This window comes from Gopherus flavomarginatus, chromosome 10 (assembly GCF_025201925.1).
Source record: "Gopherus flavomarginatus isolate rGopFla2 chromosome 10, rGopFla2.mat.asm, whole genome shotgun sequence".
Lineage (NCBI taxonomy): Eukaryota > Metazoa > Chordata > Testudines > Testudinidae > Gopherus > Gopherus flavomarginatus.
Genome location: NC_066626.1, coordinates 4,667,509 through 4,687,945, shown reverse-complemented (window position 1 = coordinate 4,687,945; position 20,437 = coordinate 4,667,509). Strand labels below are relative to the sequence as shown.

Sequence of the window (20,437 nt, the reverse complement as noted above, 5' to 3'; positions counted from 1 at the left end):
GGAGGTGCTGGGGGAGGTGGGCAGGGCATTGTGGGGGAGGTGGGGCAGGGGAGATCTGGGGGTGCTGGGGCAGGTGTGGCAGGGTGCTACAGGGGAGATCTGGGGGTGCTGAGGCAGAGCCCTGCAGCGGAGATGTGGGGGTGCTGGGGCAGAGCGCTGCAGGAGAGATGGAGGGCGCTATGAGAGGGGGCAAGGTGTTGCGAGCGAGGGGAAACACCATGAAGGTGGCCTATAGGGAAGGGGACCGAGGCATCAGTGTGCACAGCTAGGCTCGGTGTGCAGGCGCAGGCAAAGAGCATACGAAATATTAGGTGCCATTGTACAAATGAACAAGGTAGCCTCACTTGGATCTTGTGCCAGCAGGGGTCACCCCACCCCTGTCAGCAGGGAGCTGGCAGGACGAGAGAGGCTCCCAAAAGTGTCACAGGAACAGTTAGGGGCCTGGAGAAACTCTCCTGTGAAGACAGATTCTTGCCCCAGAGAGGAAGCCCATAAAAGGGGACGTGATAAAGGTCTATAAAGTAGGTACTGGTTTAGGGCAGGGAGATCGACAGCATCTGGTCACAAAATGGGGACACGATGACATTGCAGGGTGGGCAGTTCAAAGCCAATCAAAGGAAACACTTTTCACACAACCGCTGATCAGAATATCCTATTATCATTAACAACTATTTTGGCAGGGAAATTAAACCTTGTGCTTCATAGTTTAAAACAACCTTTCATGACCAGGGATTGGACTAAAACTTAGATGGGACAGATTACCCTACATCTGCCTCCTGAGGGGTTCTTCACCTTCTCAAGCATCTGGTACTAGTCACTCTTGGAAACAGGATCCTGGACTAGCTGGATTGTGGGTCTGAGCCAGTCTGATATTTGTCAGTTCCTGTGAACTCACTGAGTGCCTGTTGCTACGTGCTCACTCGGCCCCTCGCCCCAGGAGGGAATGAAAGGATTTAGTAGAACAAGCAACTGCTTTGTTTTGATCCTCATATGCTGCTTCCTGCAGCTAGGCACTGTGAGAGCCCTGAACAACATATAGGCCAGCAGGTTCCTTTGCTAAGGTCTGTGGGCTCTAGGCCCATGAGGGAGGAATCAGACAGCACCTCCCAGAGCCAGGGCTTGCTAGGGAAAACCAGTCTCCATCTGCTGCAATGCTGCAGGGGTCACAGGCAGAAGGACAGACTGACAGGGAATTGTAAAACCATATAAACCTTTACTAAGACAGATACAAAAGAACAAACTCTTGCAGCCCTGAAGGAAACAAGCCCTGCCCTCCTGTTGCAGTTGATCAGTAGGTGTGGGGGAGAGGCTGCAGTTACAGGCTGGGGATCCCAGCTACAGGACAAAGTTGGCTGGAGAGGATGCTGCCAAATACTATTAACAAAATCCTTTGCGCAGCATTGTTGGAAAACAGCTCTGTCCAGTGGAGATGTGACTCTAGAGCGCTCACTAAATAGTGTCTGAAGTGTTCAGCCCTCACTGAGAAGGCTCCTTATCTGCAGCAGACACTGGTGTCCTCATCGCTAGCCGCCAGGTCACCACAGCAGGCCTGGGGTCACTGTCTCCCTTGTCTCCCCCTCTGCCTGGCCCCTTGGAGGTTTTTCTCCCTTCCACGCACAAGAAAGCAAGTCTTTTGGCACAGCCATCACCTGTGGCTGCAGGATTCCCAAGGCCATTGTCCCTTTCTTCCCCAGAGACTGTTTGGCCAAGGTTCAGGTCCATTTCCTGTGGGAGAAGCAAGCAATCACTGATGAGAGAAGGTCTGGGTTTGCTTAGGGGACACAAACAAAGCAGATTGGAGAAGCCAGAGAGCTGGGGAGCAAAGGATCAATATGCTTCTCCCCCATCCACAGCTCAGGTGAACCGGGCTGGGGAGAGAGGAAACTACAGAGCAAAAACAGGTTCCAGCACCTAAGCCTATGGGCCTCTGCAAGCTTATTGGTGCAACCCAGTGGACATTGCAGGCAGAGGGGATGCTGGGATACTGTTCATACCTGAGTGCAGACAAATTGTGGTGGAGAATGCTCCTGTGTGGCTTGTAGTGGGAGCAAAGGGCAGGGTACCCACCAGTTACCCAAACCTGGTGCACTCTCACAAAATCTATTTGCTCAGCCCTAGTTTCTGAACATTTGCCAGACCCTTTGGCAAATACTTCCCACTTCACAGGAAACCCCAAGAGATGGAAACCTTCTTCTTTCAAATGGCAAATAAGGGTTAAACGGAGACATTCTGGGTGAGGACAGAATTCTATCCCAGCTCCTGAGGGCAGGGCCCATGGGCAACGGTGAGTGGCGATTCACCTCTCGTTTCATATCGATTTAATGGTATCCTCACTCCCGCAGGTTGCATGGTGACCCCAGGTTAGCTTCCTTTGTACACTCAGATATGAACAAGCAAAATTGGGTTTAGACATGTGGCTTGACCTCCCACTCATCAAGCCAATCAATTCCCCTGGGCAGTCCCTTCCAATGCAAGCTGCCCCGAGATGGCAGCTCTGGCAGCTGTAGGACAGCAGCATCACGGGAGCGTGGATTACCATTATTTACCAGCCCCTAGAGGCCAGCCCCCTGTGGTGCTGGGCACCGCGCACACACACAGTGACAGCCCCCACCCCAAAGAGTTTACAATCTAGGAAGGCCAAGTTATAGCCCATTTGGGAGGAGCTCGGTAAAGGAGTCTGTGGAGTTGCTCCTGCATGGCAGCAGGGATGTTCCAAGGTGACAGAGGGGTAAGGAGCTTTTCTCTGCTGAATCAGGAATAGGAAGAGCTCTCAGCAGATTTACAGCATTGCTCACTGCAGGTAATGCAACCCATGGAGAACAAAGTAAGGGCCTGGAAAGGTGGCTCCAGTGGGCGAAAATACCAGCTGATCATTTAGATTTCATTCCCGATGGTCTCCAGCCATTTGACAGTGTTTATACAGGGCTGGCCTAAACTGCCGTGGCTCTGAAATGCAGCCATCCCTGGGGTGGGACAAAGCTGCTGTTAACAGAACACGCTGCTCCACAAGAGGAGTTTGTCAGTAAGGGTGGGGAGGTGAAGAATAATGTACGCTAGCTGGAATAGGCCAGGAAAGCAGGGCAAACCTCCTCCTCTGGGGACACCAGCTCCTGAGTGAGCCCCAGTGATCAGGAGCTCACCGGAAGCCAGCTGCAGGCAGGGCCCTTACCTGTGGTGGTTGAAGTGGAGAATGGACATGGCATTGGCACGGTGTGAGGTGTCTGAGCGCTGGACGATGGGAGCAGAGGCAGAGTTGATGGCTAGCTCATGGGCTGCAGCACGGCTGAGGGAGTCTGTCACTGAGGGGAACGTGTGATTTGGAGCCTTGCCAGCATGAGCCAGGTAGCTCAGAGAGTCGGCGTAACCACTGGCCACGTGGAGGGGCTGCCTGGGGGCATGGGCATCTGAAACAAGAGCACAGGAGGGACACAATGCAGGGCTGGAGCACCCCAGGAGGAACCCCAAAGGTGCCCCTTGGTGACTGGCTGGAAGCTGAGGCAGTGCTCCAAAGACTGAGGGGATAAATACTCTGCCCCTCAACTCCTCTCTTCTGCCAGAAGCCCTGACCGCAGCAGGGCGCAGGAAGGGCCGTGTGGCTCTGGGAAGGGGACAGTGACAGAACTAGAGTTACTGCAGGTGACAGTGTGTGTGTGCAACCCCCTCCAATGGCGCAGGACCCCCGGTAGTGGCACTCCTTCGGGAGGCTGGTTGGGAATACGCAGGATTATTGACTGACACCCTGGAGCCATGTCACTCACTGGGACCCCCTAAGATACTCTTGGGCCGTAGATCTCGAAAGGGACATTATGGCACCCCCAGTCCACTCCCATTTCTAAAACATCTGCTCTCCTCAGACATTACTGTGGCCACTGCCTGCTGTGCCCCACCTCCCAAGCACTATTGAACTTACACCCTGCTCACTTTGCCTGAGCTCCAGCACGCCCAATGCAGCAGCCGGTCCCATGTGCAGGTGCAGGGGAAGAGAACACATCTCCCCAGTGACAGAGCTCTTCGCTGGCTTCCAGCCCTTAGAGTCCAGCACAGACTCACCCTCTACGGGTCTCTGAGGGTCTTCACTGATTCTCAGCTTGATTTCCCTGCCTACTCCCTGAATATGAGACTAGAGACTAATGGCGTCCCAGGGCTCTGAGAGTCTCCGGGCTGGAAATTAGACTAATTGAATAAGATGGAACACTTCTACCATGTCACCAGCTGTGCCAGAGGAGAATGCCCTGGGAATCCAGTCAGGCGAGGGAAGGTCGCCTGCTAACCAAACTATACTATTGTGGGGAACAGAAGAGCCACAGAGGCCTGGAAGGCAACTCAGAGTTGAGTTATGTCTCCCAACTGACATCAGCAGTATGCCAGGCCCCAACTCTGTACTCACGGCTTTCGACCTTGTTTCTGGCGCTGGAGAATCTCCGGCCTCCCACCTTCAGTATTTTTGCCAGAGCACAGGGCTTGCTGACCATCGGTGTCCCCAGAGCGTGGTTTCCTAACCAGCTCATGTTCTTCTGCGGCTGCAGGCCATGATGTGGCTTATATTGTGCAGGGTAGGGGATGCTCTGGCCCATGACTGACAGGGTACCCGGGAGGGTGGGAATGAAGCCCTGGTTGCCCAGCATCCGGGCCCTGGCCGCAGGCTGCTGCGTGATCTGCTGTCCTAACTCCCGGACTGTGCCTCCCAGGAGCGAGAGGGGGACGAGGGTCATTAAACTCTGTGTCTCCCGTTCCCCAAACACGTCCTGAAGGAATCGCGGCTGGAAAAAAAGAAGAGCAGCGACTTATGTTTTAATTCCTGTGGGGCATGGTTAGGGAGCAGAGAAGGGCTGTCCTCCTCATAGACTTTAAGGTCAGAACAGAAGGGATCATCCTGCCGCCTTCACATCACAGGCCACAGAACCTCCCCCACCCACTCCTGTAACAGACCCTGAACCTCTGGCAGAGTCACTGAATTCCTCAAGTCATGAGTTCAAGTCACAGAGAATCCACCACTTCTACTAGTTTAAACCTGCAAGTGATCCATGCCCCATGCTGCAGAGGAAGGTGAAAAAGCTCCAAAGACTCTGCCAATCTGACCAGGAGGGAATTCCTTCCCAACCCCCCTATTTAACCTGTTACTGTTACACCCCTGAGAATCCTCCCTGCGTTTTCACCCTGTCATAAACAGATGGTTAAGGGTTAATGCCTCTTTTACTTGTAAAGGGTTAAGAAGCTCAGTAAACCTGGCTGACACCTGACCAGAGGACCAATAGGGGACAAGATACTTTCAAATCTTAGTGGGGGGAAGTCTTTTGTTTGTGCTCTTTGTTTTGGGGGTTGTTCGCTCTTGGGACTAAGAGGGACCAGACATCAATCCAGGCTCCCCAAATCTTTCTGAACCAGTCTCTCATTTTTCAAACTTGTAAGTAAAAGCCAGGCAAGCCGGGTTAGTCTTATTTTTGTTTTCTCAACTTGTCAATGTTCCTTTTTTTGCTGAGAGGATTTTACCTTTGCTTGCTGTAACTTTGAACCTAAAGCTAGAGGGGGTTCCTCTGGGCTATATAAATCTGATTACCCTTTAAAGTATTTTCCATCCTGATTTTACAGAGATGATTTTTTTTACTGTTCTTTCTTTAATTAAAAGCTTTCTTTTAAAGAACCTGATTGATTTTTACTTGTTTTAAGATCCAAAGTGATTGGATCTGAACTCACCAGGGACTGGTGGGGGGAAAGGAGGGGGATGGTTAATTTCTCCTTGTTTAAGATCCAAGGGGTTTGGATCTGTGTTCACCAGGGAATTGGTGAAGCCTCTCAAGGCTGCCCAGGGAGGGGAAGGTTTTGGGGGGGACAAGAAGTGATCCAGACACTGAAATTTCTGGATGGTGGCAGAGTTACCAGATCTAAGCTAGTAATTAAGCTTAGAAGTGTCCATGCAGGTCCCCACATTTGTACCCTAAAGTTCAGAGTGGGGAAGGAACCTTAACACACTCCATTTACCTCTCACACTTGCAGTAAGAGATTCTGAGGCCAGAAGGGACCAATGTGATTCTCTAGTCTGACCTCCTGTACAACACAGACCAGAGAATTGTACCCAGCAATTGTTGCCTGCAGCCCATCACTTCTGGCTCAGCTAGAGTGGCTGTGTTACACAGTCACACCCATCCTGGATTTCAGGACATCAAAAGATGGAGAATCCACCATGTCCCTTGGTAATTTGCTCCAATGGTTAATCAGCCTGACTATCAAAAAAAAATCTTATTTCTAACCTGAATTTGCCTCACTTCAGCTTCCAGCCACTACAACTTGTTAGGCATTAGTCTGCAATATTACAAGGCTCTTTACTCAGAAATCTTTGTTCCACGTAGGTACTTCAAGATAGTGATCACCTTTCAATTGGTTGCGCTAAATGGATTGCGCTTCTTTGGTCTCTCACCATAAAGCAGGTTTTCCAGATCTCAAACCATTATTGCTACTCTTTTCTGAACCCTTTCTAATGTATCACCCTCCTTTTTGACATGTGTCCAGCAAAGGACTGGACAGGATGCGCCTGTCAATGCCAGAGAGGTGATGCTGAGCCCCGAGAAATTTCTCATTCATCACTGGCACAAGAACAGATGTTAGGTCTCCAGCATGGCAGGTAACAGCCAAGCCTTACAGCCCTTTACAGCCATCATGGCTAACAGAGACAGTGACTAGTGGACTACTGGCTTCACTCCCTCCTGGATTTTGGACCAAGCATCTCTGCAGCTGCATAGCATGTTGCATGTTTTGGAAGCCACCAGCCGACCCAAGAAAACCCAACAAGCCTCTGTCATAAACAGATAGCTAAGGGTTAACGTCTCTTTCACCTGGAAAGAAGTATCTGAAGCACCTGACCAGAGGACCAATCAGGAAACAGGATTTTTTCAACGCTGGGTGGAGGAAGTTTGTGTGTGAGTCCTTTGTTCTTGCTTCTTCTACCTGTATGCTCTCTCGGCTATGAGGAGTGATTTCTATTTCCTGCTTTCTAATCTTCTGTTTCAAAGTTGTGAGTACAAAGATCAGATAGTGATTTATATATTTTCTTTTGTATTTACATGTCTATAGTTGCTGGAGTGCTTTGAATTGTATTCTTTTTGAATAAGGCTGTTTATTCAATAGTCTTTTAAGCAAATGACCCTGTATGTTTCACCTTAATACAGAGAGACCATTTTTATGTATTTTTCTTTCTTTTTATATAAAGCTTTCTTTTTAAGACCTGTTGGAGTTTTTCTTTAGTGGGGAATTCCAGGGAATTGAGTCTGTACTCACCAGGGAATTGGTGGGAGGAAGAAGTCAGGGGGAAATCTGTGTGTGTGAGATTTACTAGCCTGACTTTGCATTCCCTCTGGGTGAGGGGGGAAGAGAGATTAACTCTCGGTACTTCTGTTTTCCAAGGCTGGGAACGGGGAGGGTGGAGTCCCTCTGTTTAGATTCACGGAGTTTGCTTCTGTGTATCTCTCCAGGAACACCTGGAGGGGGGAAGGAAAAAGGTTTATTTCCCTTTGTTGTGAGACTCAAGGGATTTGGGTCTTGGGGTCCCCAGGGAAGGTTTTTGGGGGGACCAGAGTGCCCCAAAACACTCTAATTTTTTGGGTGGCAGCTTTACCAGGTCCAAGCTGGTAACTAAGCTTGGAGGTTTTCATGCTAACCCCCATATTTTGGATGCTAAGGTCCAAATCTGGGACTAGGTTATTGACAGCCTCTCATCTCACTCGGATGTTTCCCAGTTCCGGATTCCATTGGAGCAGCCATTTGAAGTGTCCGTTGTTCTGTTGCAGCACTGTCTGCTGACACACGGGAGTCCAGGGAGTGCACTGGATATGGCAGCAGAATCTGTACTGCAGCAACGCTCTGGGCTTGATACTGGGACACCCATCCAGAGTGGGCCAGTAGCTTTGCAGGCAGAAGCCCACACAACAAAAACACTAACCCAGGAATCTATCTATGCCACAAAGCCTGTTGCCAATTCTGTCCACATATCTATTCAAAGGACACCATCATAGGACCTAATCACATCAGCCACACCATCTGGGGCTCGTTCACCTGCACATCTACCAATGTGATATATGCCATCATGTGCCAGCAATGCTCCTCTGCCATGTACATTGGCCAAACCGGACAGTCTCTACGCAAAAGAATTAGTGGACACAAATCAGACGTCAAGAATTATAACATTTAAAAACCAGTTGAAGAACACTTCAACCTCCCTGGTCACCCAATTACAGACCTAAAAGTCACAATTCTTCAACAAAATAAACTTCAAAAACAGACTCCAGCGAGAAACTGCAGAACTAGAATTAATTTGCAAACTGGACACCATCAGATTAGGCTTGAATAAAGACTGGGAGTGGACGGGTCATTACATAAATTAAAAACTATTTCCCCGTGCTATTTTTCCCCTACTGTTACTCACACCTTCTTGTCAACTGTTGGAAATAGGCCATCTTGATTATCACTACAAAAAGTTTTTTTCTCCTACTGATAACAGCCCACCTTAATAGATTTGTCTCATTAGAGTTGGTATGGCATCCCTCATCTTTTCATGTTCTCTGTGTATATATATCTTCCTACTGTATTTTCCACTCCATGCATCTGATGAAGTGGGTTTTAGCCCATGAAAGCTTATGCCCAAATAAATGTGTTAGTCTCTAAGGTGCCATAAGTACTCCTCATTCTTTCAGCCTCCTGAGTGACCTGCTTTATGCTGAGAACAGGGCATTACTAATTATCCTTAGCACAGTGCACGTTTCTAAAGCACTCAAGCTATGTGACATGCACTGTGTGTGCAGTTAGTAAACGTGCTGCAGACTGCTGTCACTTTCCCTGGGAGGGACCAGCCCCACAGAATGCCAAGAGATCAGGGATGGGCATTTGCCAGGGTGCAATTTTTAGACAAATCTTTGTTGCTCCTTTCAGCCCCACTTTGTCAAAGGGCTCCCTTTACATAGGTCTCCCAGCTCCTAGACAGCTACTCCAGAGTTCACTTTCTTCAGCCAGTAAAACTATTACTGAAATGGAGAAATAGCCCCCGTATCTAAAGGTGATCTGATCTTTATGGGATGTCTAATGGCCCAGCATTGTAGGTCCCCATTCTCTTGCTGCTGCTCATTGGTATATGAAGATTGGCACTAGGACAGGGAGTGCAGCAGAACATCACACTCATGGCCATATGTTTTCCCTGACAAAGGCTTGGTGTCTGACAGAGACTCTGGCTTCCCCAAACTTGTTGTTTTCCCTACAGATGACAGTAATTTTTTTCACTGCAGGAGGAAGGGGCATTCAAGGCATTTCCAGTGCCTACAGGAGCTCACGTGGGCAGTAATACCAGCCATCCTGTGGCATGTGACTGGAACCCTCTCCCCACATCCTGCACTTGATCACTGGAAATATACCACAAGTGCAGTTCAAGTCTGACAAGTGACTATATGGGCTAGTCTACACGACACAGGCTCTGCCCATGCAGCCATGCCCGCAGAGCATATGTCAACAGGAGGAATTTTTTGGCCCCTGTAGAAAGGCCACCTCCCCAAATGACGCTAGCTAAGCCAGCAGAGAGCTCGTCTGTGGGCACAGCTGTGTCTACACCGGGGTTCTGCCAGCAGAGCCTGTGGGTTGTGTGTGTCTTCACATCCCTCACCAACACAGCTGTGCTGACAAAACTGTAGTGTAGAGCTGGCCGAGAACAACAGCCCCTTCTTCTCCAGCAGAGCAGCTCCTCTTTTTCACAAGGCTTTTACTCCTGTTTGCTACCTCAGGTGAGGAACACACCTGTGTTCCCTAGTGAAGACAAGGGCACTGAGACCAGATATTCCAGTATGCACAGCTCAGCCTCGAGCCAGGACAGCAGGCTGTACTGCACATTGGGACTTGTGGGGTCCAGAGGCAGCACTTCCATATTCAGAGAGCAGGCTCCTCTGTTCTGTTCCATGGGATGCTGATAAGATGAGACCCCTCATGTCAGGAGCCTGGACCCTCCTCTGAGCTCTTGAGGTGTCCCTAAGGAATCACTTTTTGACCCTTTTGAACACAGGAAAAATTACCATAAAAACAGGCCAACCCAAGGACCCAGCCCCAGCCCTCATTTCTCACTTACCCCAGCGAGAGGAACTTCTCCAGGCCAGCGGTGCCCCGTGTCCTCAGCTCCTCCTGCTCCTGTGTGTGCAGGATCACCAAGAACACTAACTACTGCACTAGCCCTGGGAGATGCCTCTAAGCAGCCCACCTTTACCTGGCTCTCGGAGATATTGATGTGGGGCCTGTGGACATCCACAGGCCTGGGCTCAGTTGTGTGAAGCAGCCGAGAGAGCTGATCCACGATGCCCAGACCCCGTATGAGGTTTTTGCGCTGCAGAAGAGCCTTGATCCTCTCTACTTCCTCATCTTCCACTATCTCCTGGGGCCGCATGGAGTCAAACACCATCTGCTGCACCTTAGGACAGAAATACACCTCGAATTACAGCATGGTCTGGGGGGCTGGGCCACAGATTAACAGAGGGAGGAGAGCGACTGCGGCCACAAACTATGCTGGGGTCAGGAACAGGGCCTGGGCCACAAGTTCCAGTGTGGAGCAGGAAGAAGACTCTGGCCACAGACTCCAGGCAGGGGTAAGGGGGTGGGGGGGCCATAGACTTCCATGGGCTGGCTGTTCCCAGCACAGGTCAGCAGCAGTACAAACTCCATGAAGACGAGCTCTGTCCTTGGCTGGGGTGGGAGACGTCAGTGCCCCCAGCTCTCCTTCTGGTGCCAGGTGGCTCCATCTGACCCGCCCCATGGAGCTGCATGCTGGTTGGAGCAGTGGTACCTTCCTGTCGCAGGTCCTGGCGCTGTTGTAGGTGAGGCGAGTGGGAGGAGCCTTGGCCTTGCTGCGGATGCGGGATTTCTCCCCAGCGGACTTTCCCTGCAGGTTCTCCTTTCGCTCCTTTTTCTTCTTCCCAGTAGTAACCTCTCGTTGCTCTTGCTTCAAGCGAATTTCCTCCAGCTGCTGCCTGGCACGAACCAACAATCTTGGTCACTGATGCTCAGTGTGAGATCTTGTGCCAAGCTGTGCTGACCCCAATGGAGGGGACATACAGCACAGCCAAAGGTTGCTATCAGGAGCAGGATCCGGGATGACAAATGTGCTGGGAAATGGCCCCGGGCTTTCAAAAGCTGTTACCATCCCCATAAGGAAATGCCCTTTGCACCAGGTTGTGCCACCTAGATAGGGTGGAGACGGGGCCTACTCAGATGCAGCAGGACGCATGCTATAAACCACTTCCAGAATCCATAAACAATGGACTCTGGCATGTCTCCCTCTCAGATCCAGAGGCAGGGCAGAGAGGTTATGTGGAGGACACAGTGCCTTCCCCATCCCCTGGCAATGGAGCCAGGGCTCCTCTCCTAGGCACTCCCCCACCCATAGCCCATGCTTTAGGCAGCAGCAGGTGTTCCCAGCAGAGAGACCAGCGGTGAACACTCTCTGCCCCATGGCATCCAATGAGGAGGGCTTTTCCACAGGAGCAATGTACCTGGCACACTTCTCTCTTGCCTTGGAAGCCACCGTCTCCTGGAAGAGGGAGCCACTGTGCTTGAAGAATGGCTCATACTTGTCTGTCTCGTGCGTGGGGTAAATGCGCCGGTACCCTCCCAGGTGCGTGTTCTCATACTTCTCCGCTTGGGCCAGCCAGGCCGCCTGGCTGCTCTCTAACTTCTCACGTCTGCCATCAGAAAATAAAGATGAAAGCAGGAGGAGCCATGGAGACACATCCCTGGAGACTGTTGTACAGGCAGCAGGCTGAGACAAGTTCCAGACGCTGCCCTGTCCAAGAGTCTAGCTGGCTTTTTTCCCCTTCCCTTCCCCTCCCGATCTGGGAACCCCGGCGTGCATTCACTGCACCAAGCCAATGCATCTCCCACTCGGGGTCGGTATCTCCTCCAGCTGGGCAGTACAGGCAAAGCAGGGAGGCTCAGAGCTCCTCTCACTGTCCCCACCCTTCTCAGCCAAGAGTACCAGTTCACAAGAGCTCAGGTGTCTCAGCTGGGCCTGCCACCTTTCATCCAGCTCTGAGCACTCCAGCCTGGGAGAGGGGGCAGCCCAGCCCCATGCAATGGGGTTGGAGCAGTTTTTATAGTGGAGGGGCTGAAAGCCCTTGAACATAACTGTAACCCCTGGATATGATGGAAAACACTTCAATCCAGGGGTGCAGCAGCTCCCCCAGCACCCTAGTTTGAGCACCTCTGGACCCAGGGGCAGCAGAGCACACCACAGGTCCAAGCTTTAGTTACCTAATGTAATTAATTGAAACTGGTGTGTGGGAGGGAGCTCCTGCCCACCCTGCCTCAATAGGCGGCCAATCCAAACTGGCCTCAACAGTTGTGCATTGGCTTTAGACGTGAGTAGACACGTCTGCAAGAGTGGGCAAGGAGGCAATGCTGCTTTGTGGAGAAGTAGGATTGTCAACCCTCCAGGATTGGCTGGGAGTCTCCCGGAATCGGCATCAATCTCGCAGAGACTATTGAAAGCAATCTGGGAGATTTTAATAGGATATTTTAAGAAAATGACATTACATCATGTTGGGGTGGGGAGGAATATCTCCCTAAATAGCTTCAGTCAGAGTTGGCAACCCTATGGAGAAGTTGGAGTCTCAAAGCATTTGTGGGAAAAAGGCCACGTGTCACCAGGTAGGGTGCTCCAGGATGGCCAGGGAGGGCCTTGTGACCAAAGCAGATGCAACTGAATGGGAGAGGTAGGACTCAGCCCCGTCCCAGGCTGCTTACAGAGTCCCAGGAATCAGACACGTCCCAGAGGCTGGGAGCCTCAATCATGGATCTCCCGTAGAATGATGAAAGTCTGGGCCCACTCCCCTTGTTACAGGTGACAATGTTCTCGACAGTGCCACAACCTCAGAGGGATTTCAAATGGCCACAAAGCAGCCTTTGGCCTCTCATGCTTGTTCCTCTGTTCTCTTCTCCCCAAAGGCCTGCAGCACTCCTCCTTGGGGGAAGCAGTACCTGGCTTCACGAGGTGGCTGGTGGGCCTGGAAGAGTCGCTCCTTCACCCGTCGCTTGTCCTCTTCCAGCACCTTCCTCTTGTCACAGGCTCGCAGGTTTATCAGCTTGATGGTGTCACAGAGCAAAGCGTCCTTCACCTCTCGGTCCAAGCGCGAGTCCGTGGTGAAACTGGGCGAGTGATTCACCTGCCAAGACAAGTGGCACATGCGCAGCTCTACAAATCTGCTGCAGGCAGCCAGATTGCAGCCTCAGACCCTTCTTTCCTCTCAGGCAGCCCCTTGTCCTACAGTTGCACTCTTTCCTACCATGGGAACAGCAGTAAGCATTGTGCTGCTGCGTGGGGTTGCTGCTGGCTGTTGCTGCTTTCCTGGCACAAACTGCCATCTAAAGATCAGCCACTGGCCTCTCACTGACCACCAAGGACACTGAGGAGGGCACATGCAGGTCTGACTGGTGCTGCGAGAGCCACGCAGCCCTGTGACTCAGGGAAGTCCCCGTTATTACCCCAGGAACTTGGGCAACATTTCCTTGTGCACTGGAGATTACTTGGCTATTTGCCTCCAGAGCTCCTCATTGAACGGAGAGCTGCAGAGATTGCAGGTGGCAGCATCAATCAAACTAAAACTGTCTGCAACTTGCCCCAGGTGTTAGTTCTACTTCTCTCCTTGGGCGACAAAAGCCCCCAACCATCTGCTGTGCAGAGGGGGAGAGTTCCAGGCCACCGGAGGGGTTTTCACTCACCTCCAGCAGCCAGGGTTTCAGCTTTCTGTCTAGCAGGATGTCAAAGCCCAGAATCTCAAAGCAGGCACAGCCAGTGATGTGGTTGGGGAAGCAGGTGCGGTAGTTGTGCTTCAGAACAGGGTGGGCTGAGATAAGGGTCTTTATAATGATGTCCTCAATGTCTTCCCAGAGTTCTGTTGTGTTGCAGCTGTTGTCCATCATCCAGGCATTCAAGGTAGACAGTTTCCTGTTTGGGGAACAAGGTGGTGATCAGACCTGTCCAAGTCAAAGTGCTTCTGCAGCAGTAGCAAGCAATGTCACCACACTGGCTCCATGGGTCAGAAAGGCATGGGGAACTCAGGGGACTGAGCCCTGGTGCTGTTTCTTACAAAGCCAGACAGCCCCAGAGGCACTCCAGATACAGGAGCCCCTGAGGGGGCAGTTCTGTGCTCAGAATTAACAAGCAAAGAGACAGTTGGCCTAGGAGCCCAAGACACTGACGCAGGTGACCTCCACCTGTGACCTTAAAAGAGAACGTTGACACGGGGTGAGCCTCTACAGCACGCAGCCCCAGTGAAGGAAGCATGCCAGCCCCATCAATAGGGCCTCCCAGCAGGAGGTGAATGAGGGGATCTGGTGGCATAGGCAGGATGGTACCTCTTACTGCCCATCATGTCGTCTCGGATGAAGTTTTCATTATGTTTGTTGATAGCATAGTTGGTTAGGTGCATGCAGATATCATCCTGAGAGAGGGACAGCAAGAGACCTTCACACTCAATCTCCAAGTGCCAGTGAGAGACAAAAGGCCCCAGATGCCCAGCAATGCTTAGCCTTCTATCCAGCAACTGCTGTTCACCTCTACCCCAGCACCACCACCTCCTCCCCTCCCCAAGGCCATTCCTTCACCCCAGGCCTAAATTCTTCGCCCCTTCACTCTGAGATGCCTGATTTCAGGTCAGCATCAAAACCACACAAACCTATGAACAGGTGGTATGGGCCCGCTGTGGCTGAAATCTGCTCGGTGCAGCAGCAGCCAGCTGGTCCTGGACGCATCTCTCAGATTGTCCACCCCAGCACAAATTAGAGCTGCATGGAGACTGGTGTCATCTAAGCCGCTGGCAATGGCTTCTGAGGAACCATCTGCCAAAATCAGTACTTGGTCCTGCTAGTGAAGGCCGGGGGCTGGAATCAATGACCCTTCAGGGTCCCTTCCAGTTCTAGGAGACAGGTATATCTCCATTTATTATTTCTCCCTTTCCCTTCCCATCTCCCCATTCTCCATTTGGCCTCCTGCCATCTCTGGATGCTGCCAGGGGAATAATCACCCTGCTCCCTGTTCTGCCCCTGAAGCCTGGGCAAAGCAGGGAGCAGAGCAGACCGGAGGGAATGGGGGCTGTGCACCGGGGGGATCCTGGAGCTCCTGAAATAACCATCCTGACATGGAGCAAAAGGAATGGGGGAAAAGCAGAACAGAGCAGGAAGCAGAGGAGAGAGAAGAAGAGAACGAGGCCCTGACTTCCCAGTGTCTGCGTGCCCTTAGGACAAGTGTGTGTTAATCCTATTGACGCTACGCCAGTTGCTTGGAAACGTCCCTTCTTTACCAGGTTGCTGCTGCTGGGCTCGATGTACCTCATGGTGGCAAACCGGGCCAGCCCTTCCTCATAGACAAAAATCTTCAGGGGGTCACAGGATGTGACCAGGACGTAGATTCGCAGGTCAAATTTGAAGCCATCAATAAGGAAGGGCTGTGAGAGAAAAGGGAGGAGTGCCCGTGAGATACAATAGCATTGCTAACTGCATGGCTCAGGCTCTGCATTCCCAGCTGGGAAGAAGTGCTGAGGGCAGACTGAGGATGGCCCTGCTGGGAGGTGGCAACCTCAATGCTGCTGGCTGAGCTTTCACAGTGGCAGGCTGGCAGGAGTGGGGCACAGGACACCGGAAGGACATGGGAGGCCAGCTCACACCTTTTTTCCAGGACAGTGGGAGCCCTGTTACCTTGGATATGTACTGCTGGCAGATCAGGTGCTCCCCGTGTTTAATCTCCTTTGGGTTGCGGGTTATGAAGATGCCCCTCCCCTGGCAGCCACTGTCTGGCTTGCAGATGTACGTCCTGTTTTTCCTCATGCGCCCGTAGGCCTGGAAACCTCGATAGCTATGTAATGAAGAAGCAGTGACTGTTAGAGCTGCAGGACTCATGGCTGTTTGGAGCACTGCATGCTGGGCCATGCAGGGCTCAGCACTGGTGGAGCAGCCAGAAGAGCAGTCCTGCACCACACTGGGCTACTCCTGAAGAACATTATTTATCACTGTCTCATCACAGCCTGGGGGAGAAAGCCTTTACGGCTCTCAGCACCGCCTCCGCCACAGAGAAAGGGTAACAGAACAGCAGCTGCTGCCTAGTCAGGACCCAGCAAGGTTTTAGCTCTACTACTGTGGAGGGAGCAGGGGGAAAGTAACCAACCCTGGCCACAAAGGAGAATGAAACAATAAACTACAACTGCAGCTTTCCTGCGGGCTCTCCTGAAAACACATTTGCCAAACTGGACAGAGATGGATGTGACAGGAGGCCGGAGGCCCAGGCCAGGGTGTTCTGACCTGGGGCATAGCCAGGACAGGGATGGACGAGAGAGGAGGCCGGAGGCCCAGTCCAGGGTGCTTTGACCTGGGGCATAGCCAGGACAGGGATGGACATGAGAGGAGGCCGGAGGCCCAGGCCAGGGTGCTCTGACCTGGGGCATAGCCAGGACAGGGATGGACGAGAGAGGAGGCCGGAGGCCCAGGCCAGGGTGCTTTGACCTGGGGCATAGCCAGGACAGGGATGGACATGAGAGGAGGCCGGAGGCCCAGGCCAGGGTGCTCTGACCTGGGGCATAGCCAGGACAGGGATGGACATGAGAGGAGGCCAGAGATGGCCTAATCTCCAACAGTGCTGCACACTGATTGGTTCCAATGCCAGCTGCTGGGCACTTCAATTTTGAAAGTCAGGCCACTTATTTAGATGCCTAAATATGAAGCTAGGAGTGTGCTTCAGGCCCCAGTTTGAACGCCCTGTCCACAGGTTATTGATCCCTCTGCCTGTGAACTGATGCCTCACCACATACTGCTGTGATCCCTTCTAGCCCTCTTCTGGATTGTGTGCTGAAAGCCTCCCGCCCCTGCAAAGGACAAAGCCAAGGGTGCTTGTGTGCTGGGAGGCAGCCAGCTGAGACCATGGCACCACGGCAGACACATGGCTAGCAATGAGCCTTGCGCTCCACCCAGGAGCGGCCAGGTCCTGCACACCACCCTGAAGGATCCCTCCAGCTGACCAAGGAGGGGTGCTCATGGACTGTCAGGGGAAATCCCACAGAATCACAGAAGTCAGAAACAAAAACGACCTTTTAGGATCATCCCTCTGCACACTGAGGGCCAGGGCAGGATTCCTTTGCAGTCTATTTCCTGAGGCTTAGTCCAATTCAGATTTAAATCCCTCTAGGGATGGGGCTCCTACCCCTTCCGTGAGGAGAACGATTCCACAACCTAATACAGTGTGATTACAATCCGAGATCTGGGACTCTTTAAATATAGAGCCCCATCGTCTTACATTCCAAGGAAGGCTACTGAGGCCCAGAGTCAGCAGCGGATCCTCCAGAAAGCACCTTCCCCACGGAAGCTAAGTCCAGTGGTTCCCACTACTCTGACCTCCCTTCCCTGCAGACAGCATCCATCTGTCCTGCTGCTGCTGGCTGGCAGTGCTGGTCACTCACTCAGCAGGCAGGCACCAGGTGCGGGGGAAGATGCTGTACTCTTTGGGGAAGAGTTTGAGCATGCGGTTGAGGTTGCGGGCCAGCAGGTCCTTCCGGCAGATCTCTGTCATCCCCGGGAAATGGTTGATTTTCTGAAACAATGTGTAGCAGAAAGGAGAAGTCGGCAAAAGGAGCAGAAGTGATAACCCTCCAGAGCCAATGTGAGTCAGTTCAGGGAAGAACAGGACAGGAAGACAGCTGCTCTGCTAGGTGTGCTTGCTCTGAGCCCCATCAGTGGGAGGTGAGTTCACTCTTCTCTCAAACCTGTGGCTTCCCCTCTCCAAGAACAGCATGATTCACGGAGAGGAGCAGCTGATGAACAAGAACCATGTGCTGAACAAGGACTCAGCAACAGAGAGGATGGCAGCTCTCCAGCTGTCCTTCAACCTGTGGCTGATGGCTCCACCTCAGGGGTACTAATGGGGTAAAGGCTCAGAGTGCTGCAGGGATCCTGCTCTCCCTGGTACAGACATTGACAGGCTGTGGGGATTGTCCCATAGGTAACAGAAGAGTAGCACCGATGCTGACCTTGGATACTCTACTTCACGGCACCGCATGACATCCAACCAACTCCTCCCTTCCTCGTCCTTGCCTGAGCAACTCCCACTCGCGGCCTGTCCATGGAGGGGTCTTTACCTGAAACCTCTTCATTTCCATGACGCGCTCCAGAGAGACCGAGCAGTCAGTCCAGTACACCGTCCACTCCTCATCCTCCCCCACTTCTTTTAGACCACAGTGTCGGGCAGCACGCCTCACTGTAGCAAAGCAAGCACATGGCAAGAGGCATCTCCAAGTGGGATCGGGAGATGGGCCCCAAGCGTTCACACATCTCTCAGCTGAAGTAGATGGGAAGAGACAGGCAAAGGAAAGAACACCCCAGGACTTCCACCTACACCTCCAAAGGGGAGAAAGACCCGGTGGGATCCTGGGGAAAGCAGCAGGAACATACACCTCCCTTAGCTGAACTGTCCACTGGATCTCACTCCTGGACTAATGAAATACGTCAACCCTGGAAGCGCATTTGTCTGGCGGTCCCAGGAAAGGGGCAGGGGCCTGACCCCAGCTCTTTGGAGATACCCAGTTCACCTCAGCTTCTTAGAAGGTGCCCATCATCATAGTATCTGGCAGCTCCCGGGGGGAGGTATCCAGTGTCCATCATTCCATCTAGAAACTCTGTGGTCTCTCCACAGCAGATGAGACTGTAACTTTCAGTATAGCAATTGTGCTCCATAATATGGAACTTGTGTATAATTGGCATTAACCAATACCTGCCAATAGCCACCTGGACAGAGATGCTGTCATATGTATTCTAATATCGCTCCCTCCCACAGAGAGGAGTAAGGTGAGAATCCTAAACCACCTGCCCAAAGTTCATTCCTGGAGGCATTGGCAGGAGGGGAGGGGTCTCCTGCACAGATCCAGCCCAGGCAAGTAATATATGCAAATCACTGCCATCCCAGGCTGCTCAGTGTCCTACTGTAAGTGAAAGGAGTGCATAGTTTTCAGTGCACGAGTGTCAACACTGCAAACACCTGCCTCACAACTGGCAGTACCTGAGCCCCTGTTGCCAATCTTGATAGAGAATGTGCTATGGAGACTAAACTCCCTTCTCATCCCTAGAGGGGTGAGGCTCTCCAGACCAGGGGTGAGTGAGACGCACTGGCAGGGGCAGTGTGGGTGGGAAGCTCCCAGTGCTGTGACCAGAGCTGCACCCACTAAGTGCAGAGAGAGCTTCAGCCCAAAGTCTGGGCAAGCTGGCCCAGGGCAAAAGTCACCTCCAAAACAGCAATCAATCCATTAAAGCCATTGCACAGCCCAAACCCAGTGCTAACAGCCTTCTCCAGCCAGGTGTGGGGGCTCCACAGCACTTGCCACAGTGAGATATGGTCTGAACAGGAGTCCTGGCTTGCCTTCAACTCACCGCTCTCATACTTGCAGTTGGTCAGGTTGATAGACAGCAGCCTGGAATGGAGAGAGAGGAGAAAGCAGTGGCTCAGCGCAGACATGCCCTGGTTACCAGAGTGGGCAGGCTGCAGGGAGCTATTCCTAGCCAGCTTTACTGAAGGGCCCTGTCATAAACAGATAAGAAAAGTTAATAGAACAGAAGTGCTTCATATCTCTTTGCCTGGAAAGGGTTAACAAGAACAGTGAGCCTGGCTGTCACCTGACCGGAGGGCCAATCAGAGGACAGGATACTTTCAAATCTTGAGGGAGGGAAGTTTTTGCGTGTGCTGTTAGTGTTTGGTTGTTGTTCACTCTGGGGGCTCAGAGGGACCAGACATGCAACCAGGTTTCTCTTCAATCTCTCCAATACAGGCTCTTATAAGGTCAGACTAGTGAGTACTAGGTAGATAAGGCGAGTTAGGCTTATGGTTGTTTTCTTTATTTGCAAATGTGTATTTGGCTGGAAGAAGTTCAAATTTGTATTTTGCTGAAAGGATTTTAATTTGTACTTGTATACTTAGGCTGGGAGGGTGTTCCCAGCGTCTATAGCTGAAAGACCCAGTACATATTCCATCTTCAATTTACAAGATCATTTTTACTGTTTTTCTTTCTTTAATTAAAAGCTTTTCTTGTTTAAGAACCTAATTGTTTTTTTTAATTCTGGTGAGATCCCAGGGGACTGGGTCTGGATTCACCAGGGAATTGGTGGGGAGAAAGGAGGGAAGAGGGAGAGAGAGGCTGATTTCTCTCTGTGCCAGGATTACTTTCTCTCAGGAAGAATCTGGGAGGGGAAGAGAGAAGGAGGGGGGAAGGCGCATTTTCCTCTCTGTTTCAGGATTCAAGGGGTTTGAATCACAGTGATCTTCCAGGGTAACCCAGGGAGGGGAAGCCTGGGAGGGGCAACAGTGAGGGAAAGGGTTTACTTTCCTTGTGTTGAGATCCAGAGGATCTGGGTCTTGGAGGTCCCCAGGCAAGGTTTTTTGGGGGACCAGAGT

General features: G+C 51.9%; 2 protein-coding genes and 1 long non-coding RNA gene across 9 annotated transcripts in view; 1 reads left to right on the top strand and 2 right to left on the bottom strand.

Annotated features, from left to right (window-relative positions):
* The window catches only part of LOC127030279 (tubulin polyglutamylase TTLL13-like), a 195,500-nt gene that overhangs the window by 42,511 nt on the left and 132,552 nt on the right, over window positions 1–20,437 (bottom strand).
* The window catches only part of LOC127030332 (uncharacterized), a 136,221-nt gene that overhangs the window by 37,874 nt on the left and 77,910 nt on the right, over window positions 1–20,437 (top strand). For 2 of the 6 annotated variants that reach the window (XR_007768366.1, XR_007768364.1), the window contains exon 1: window positions 4,668–5,404. The exons of the other annotated variants lie outside the window; for them this stretch is intronic. This is a non-coding gene — a long non-coding RNA (uncharacterized LOC127030332). Of the gene's footprint in view, window positions 1–4,667; window positions 5,405–20,437 lie in introns of those variants that run through there. 6 annotated transcript variants of the gene reach the window in all.
* LOC127030291 (tubulin polyglutamylase TTLL13-like) lies at window positions 30–19,981 on the bottom strand. Of its 2 annotated transcripts, XM_050916536.1 has the most exons (11): window positions 19,420–19,981; window positions 18,135–18,253; window positions 17,460–17,590; window positions 15,709–15,865; window positions 15,315–15,458; window positions 14,371–14,456; window positions 13,735–13,960; window positions 12,994–13,178; window positions 11,511–11,699; window positions 10,805–10,988; window positions 7,135–10,432 (listed from the first exon to the last, which is right to left on the bottom strand). In XM_050916536.1, the coding sequence occupies exons 1-11, from the start codon at window positions 19,502–19,504 to the stop codon at window positions 10,082–10,084; spliced, it is 1,857 nt and encodes a 618-aa protein (XP_050772493.1). In that variant the 5' UTR covers window positions 19,505–19,981; the 3' UTR covers window positions 7,135–10,081. The 2 variants fall into 2 exon arrangements, with proteins under 2 accessions (XP_050772492.1, XP_050772493.1); XM_050916535.1 differs by lacking the exons at window positions 15,315–15,458; window positions 15,709–15,865; window positions 17,460–17,590; window positions 18,135–18,253; window positions 19,420–19,981 and adding exons at window positions 30–1,725; window positions 3,170–3,404; window positions 4,388–4,760 and having other exon boundaries at window positions 10,232–10,432; window positions 14,371–15,169.

Excerpts from the sequence above, each read along its gene's own strand:
- LOC127030291 (XM_050916536.1), bottom strand. The coding sequence starts at position 19,504 with ATGTCTGCGCTGAGCCACTGCTTTCTCCTCTCTCTCCATTCCAGGCTG. Across the intron at positions 13,961-14,370 it reads GACATGATGGGCAGTAAGAG|GAAACTGTCTACCTTGAATG; the intron begins GTACCATCCTGC and ends TTCCCCAAACAG. Across the intron at positions 10,433-10,804 it reads CCAGGACCTGCGACAGGAAG|GTGCAGCAGATGGTGTTTGA; the intron begins GTACCACTGCTC and ends TTCTGTCCTAAG.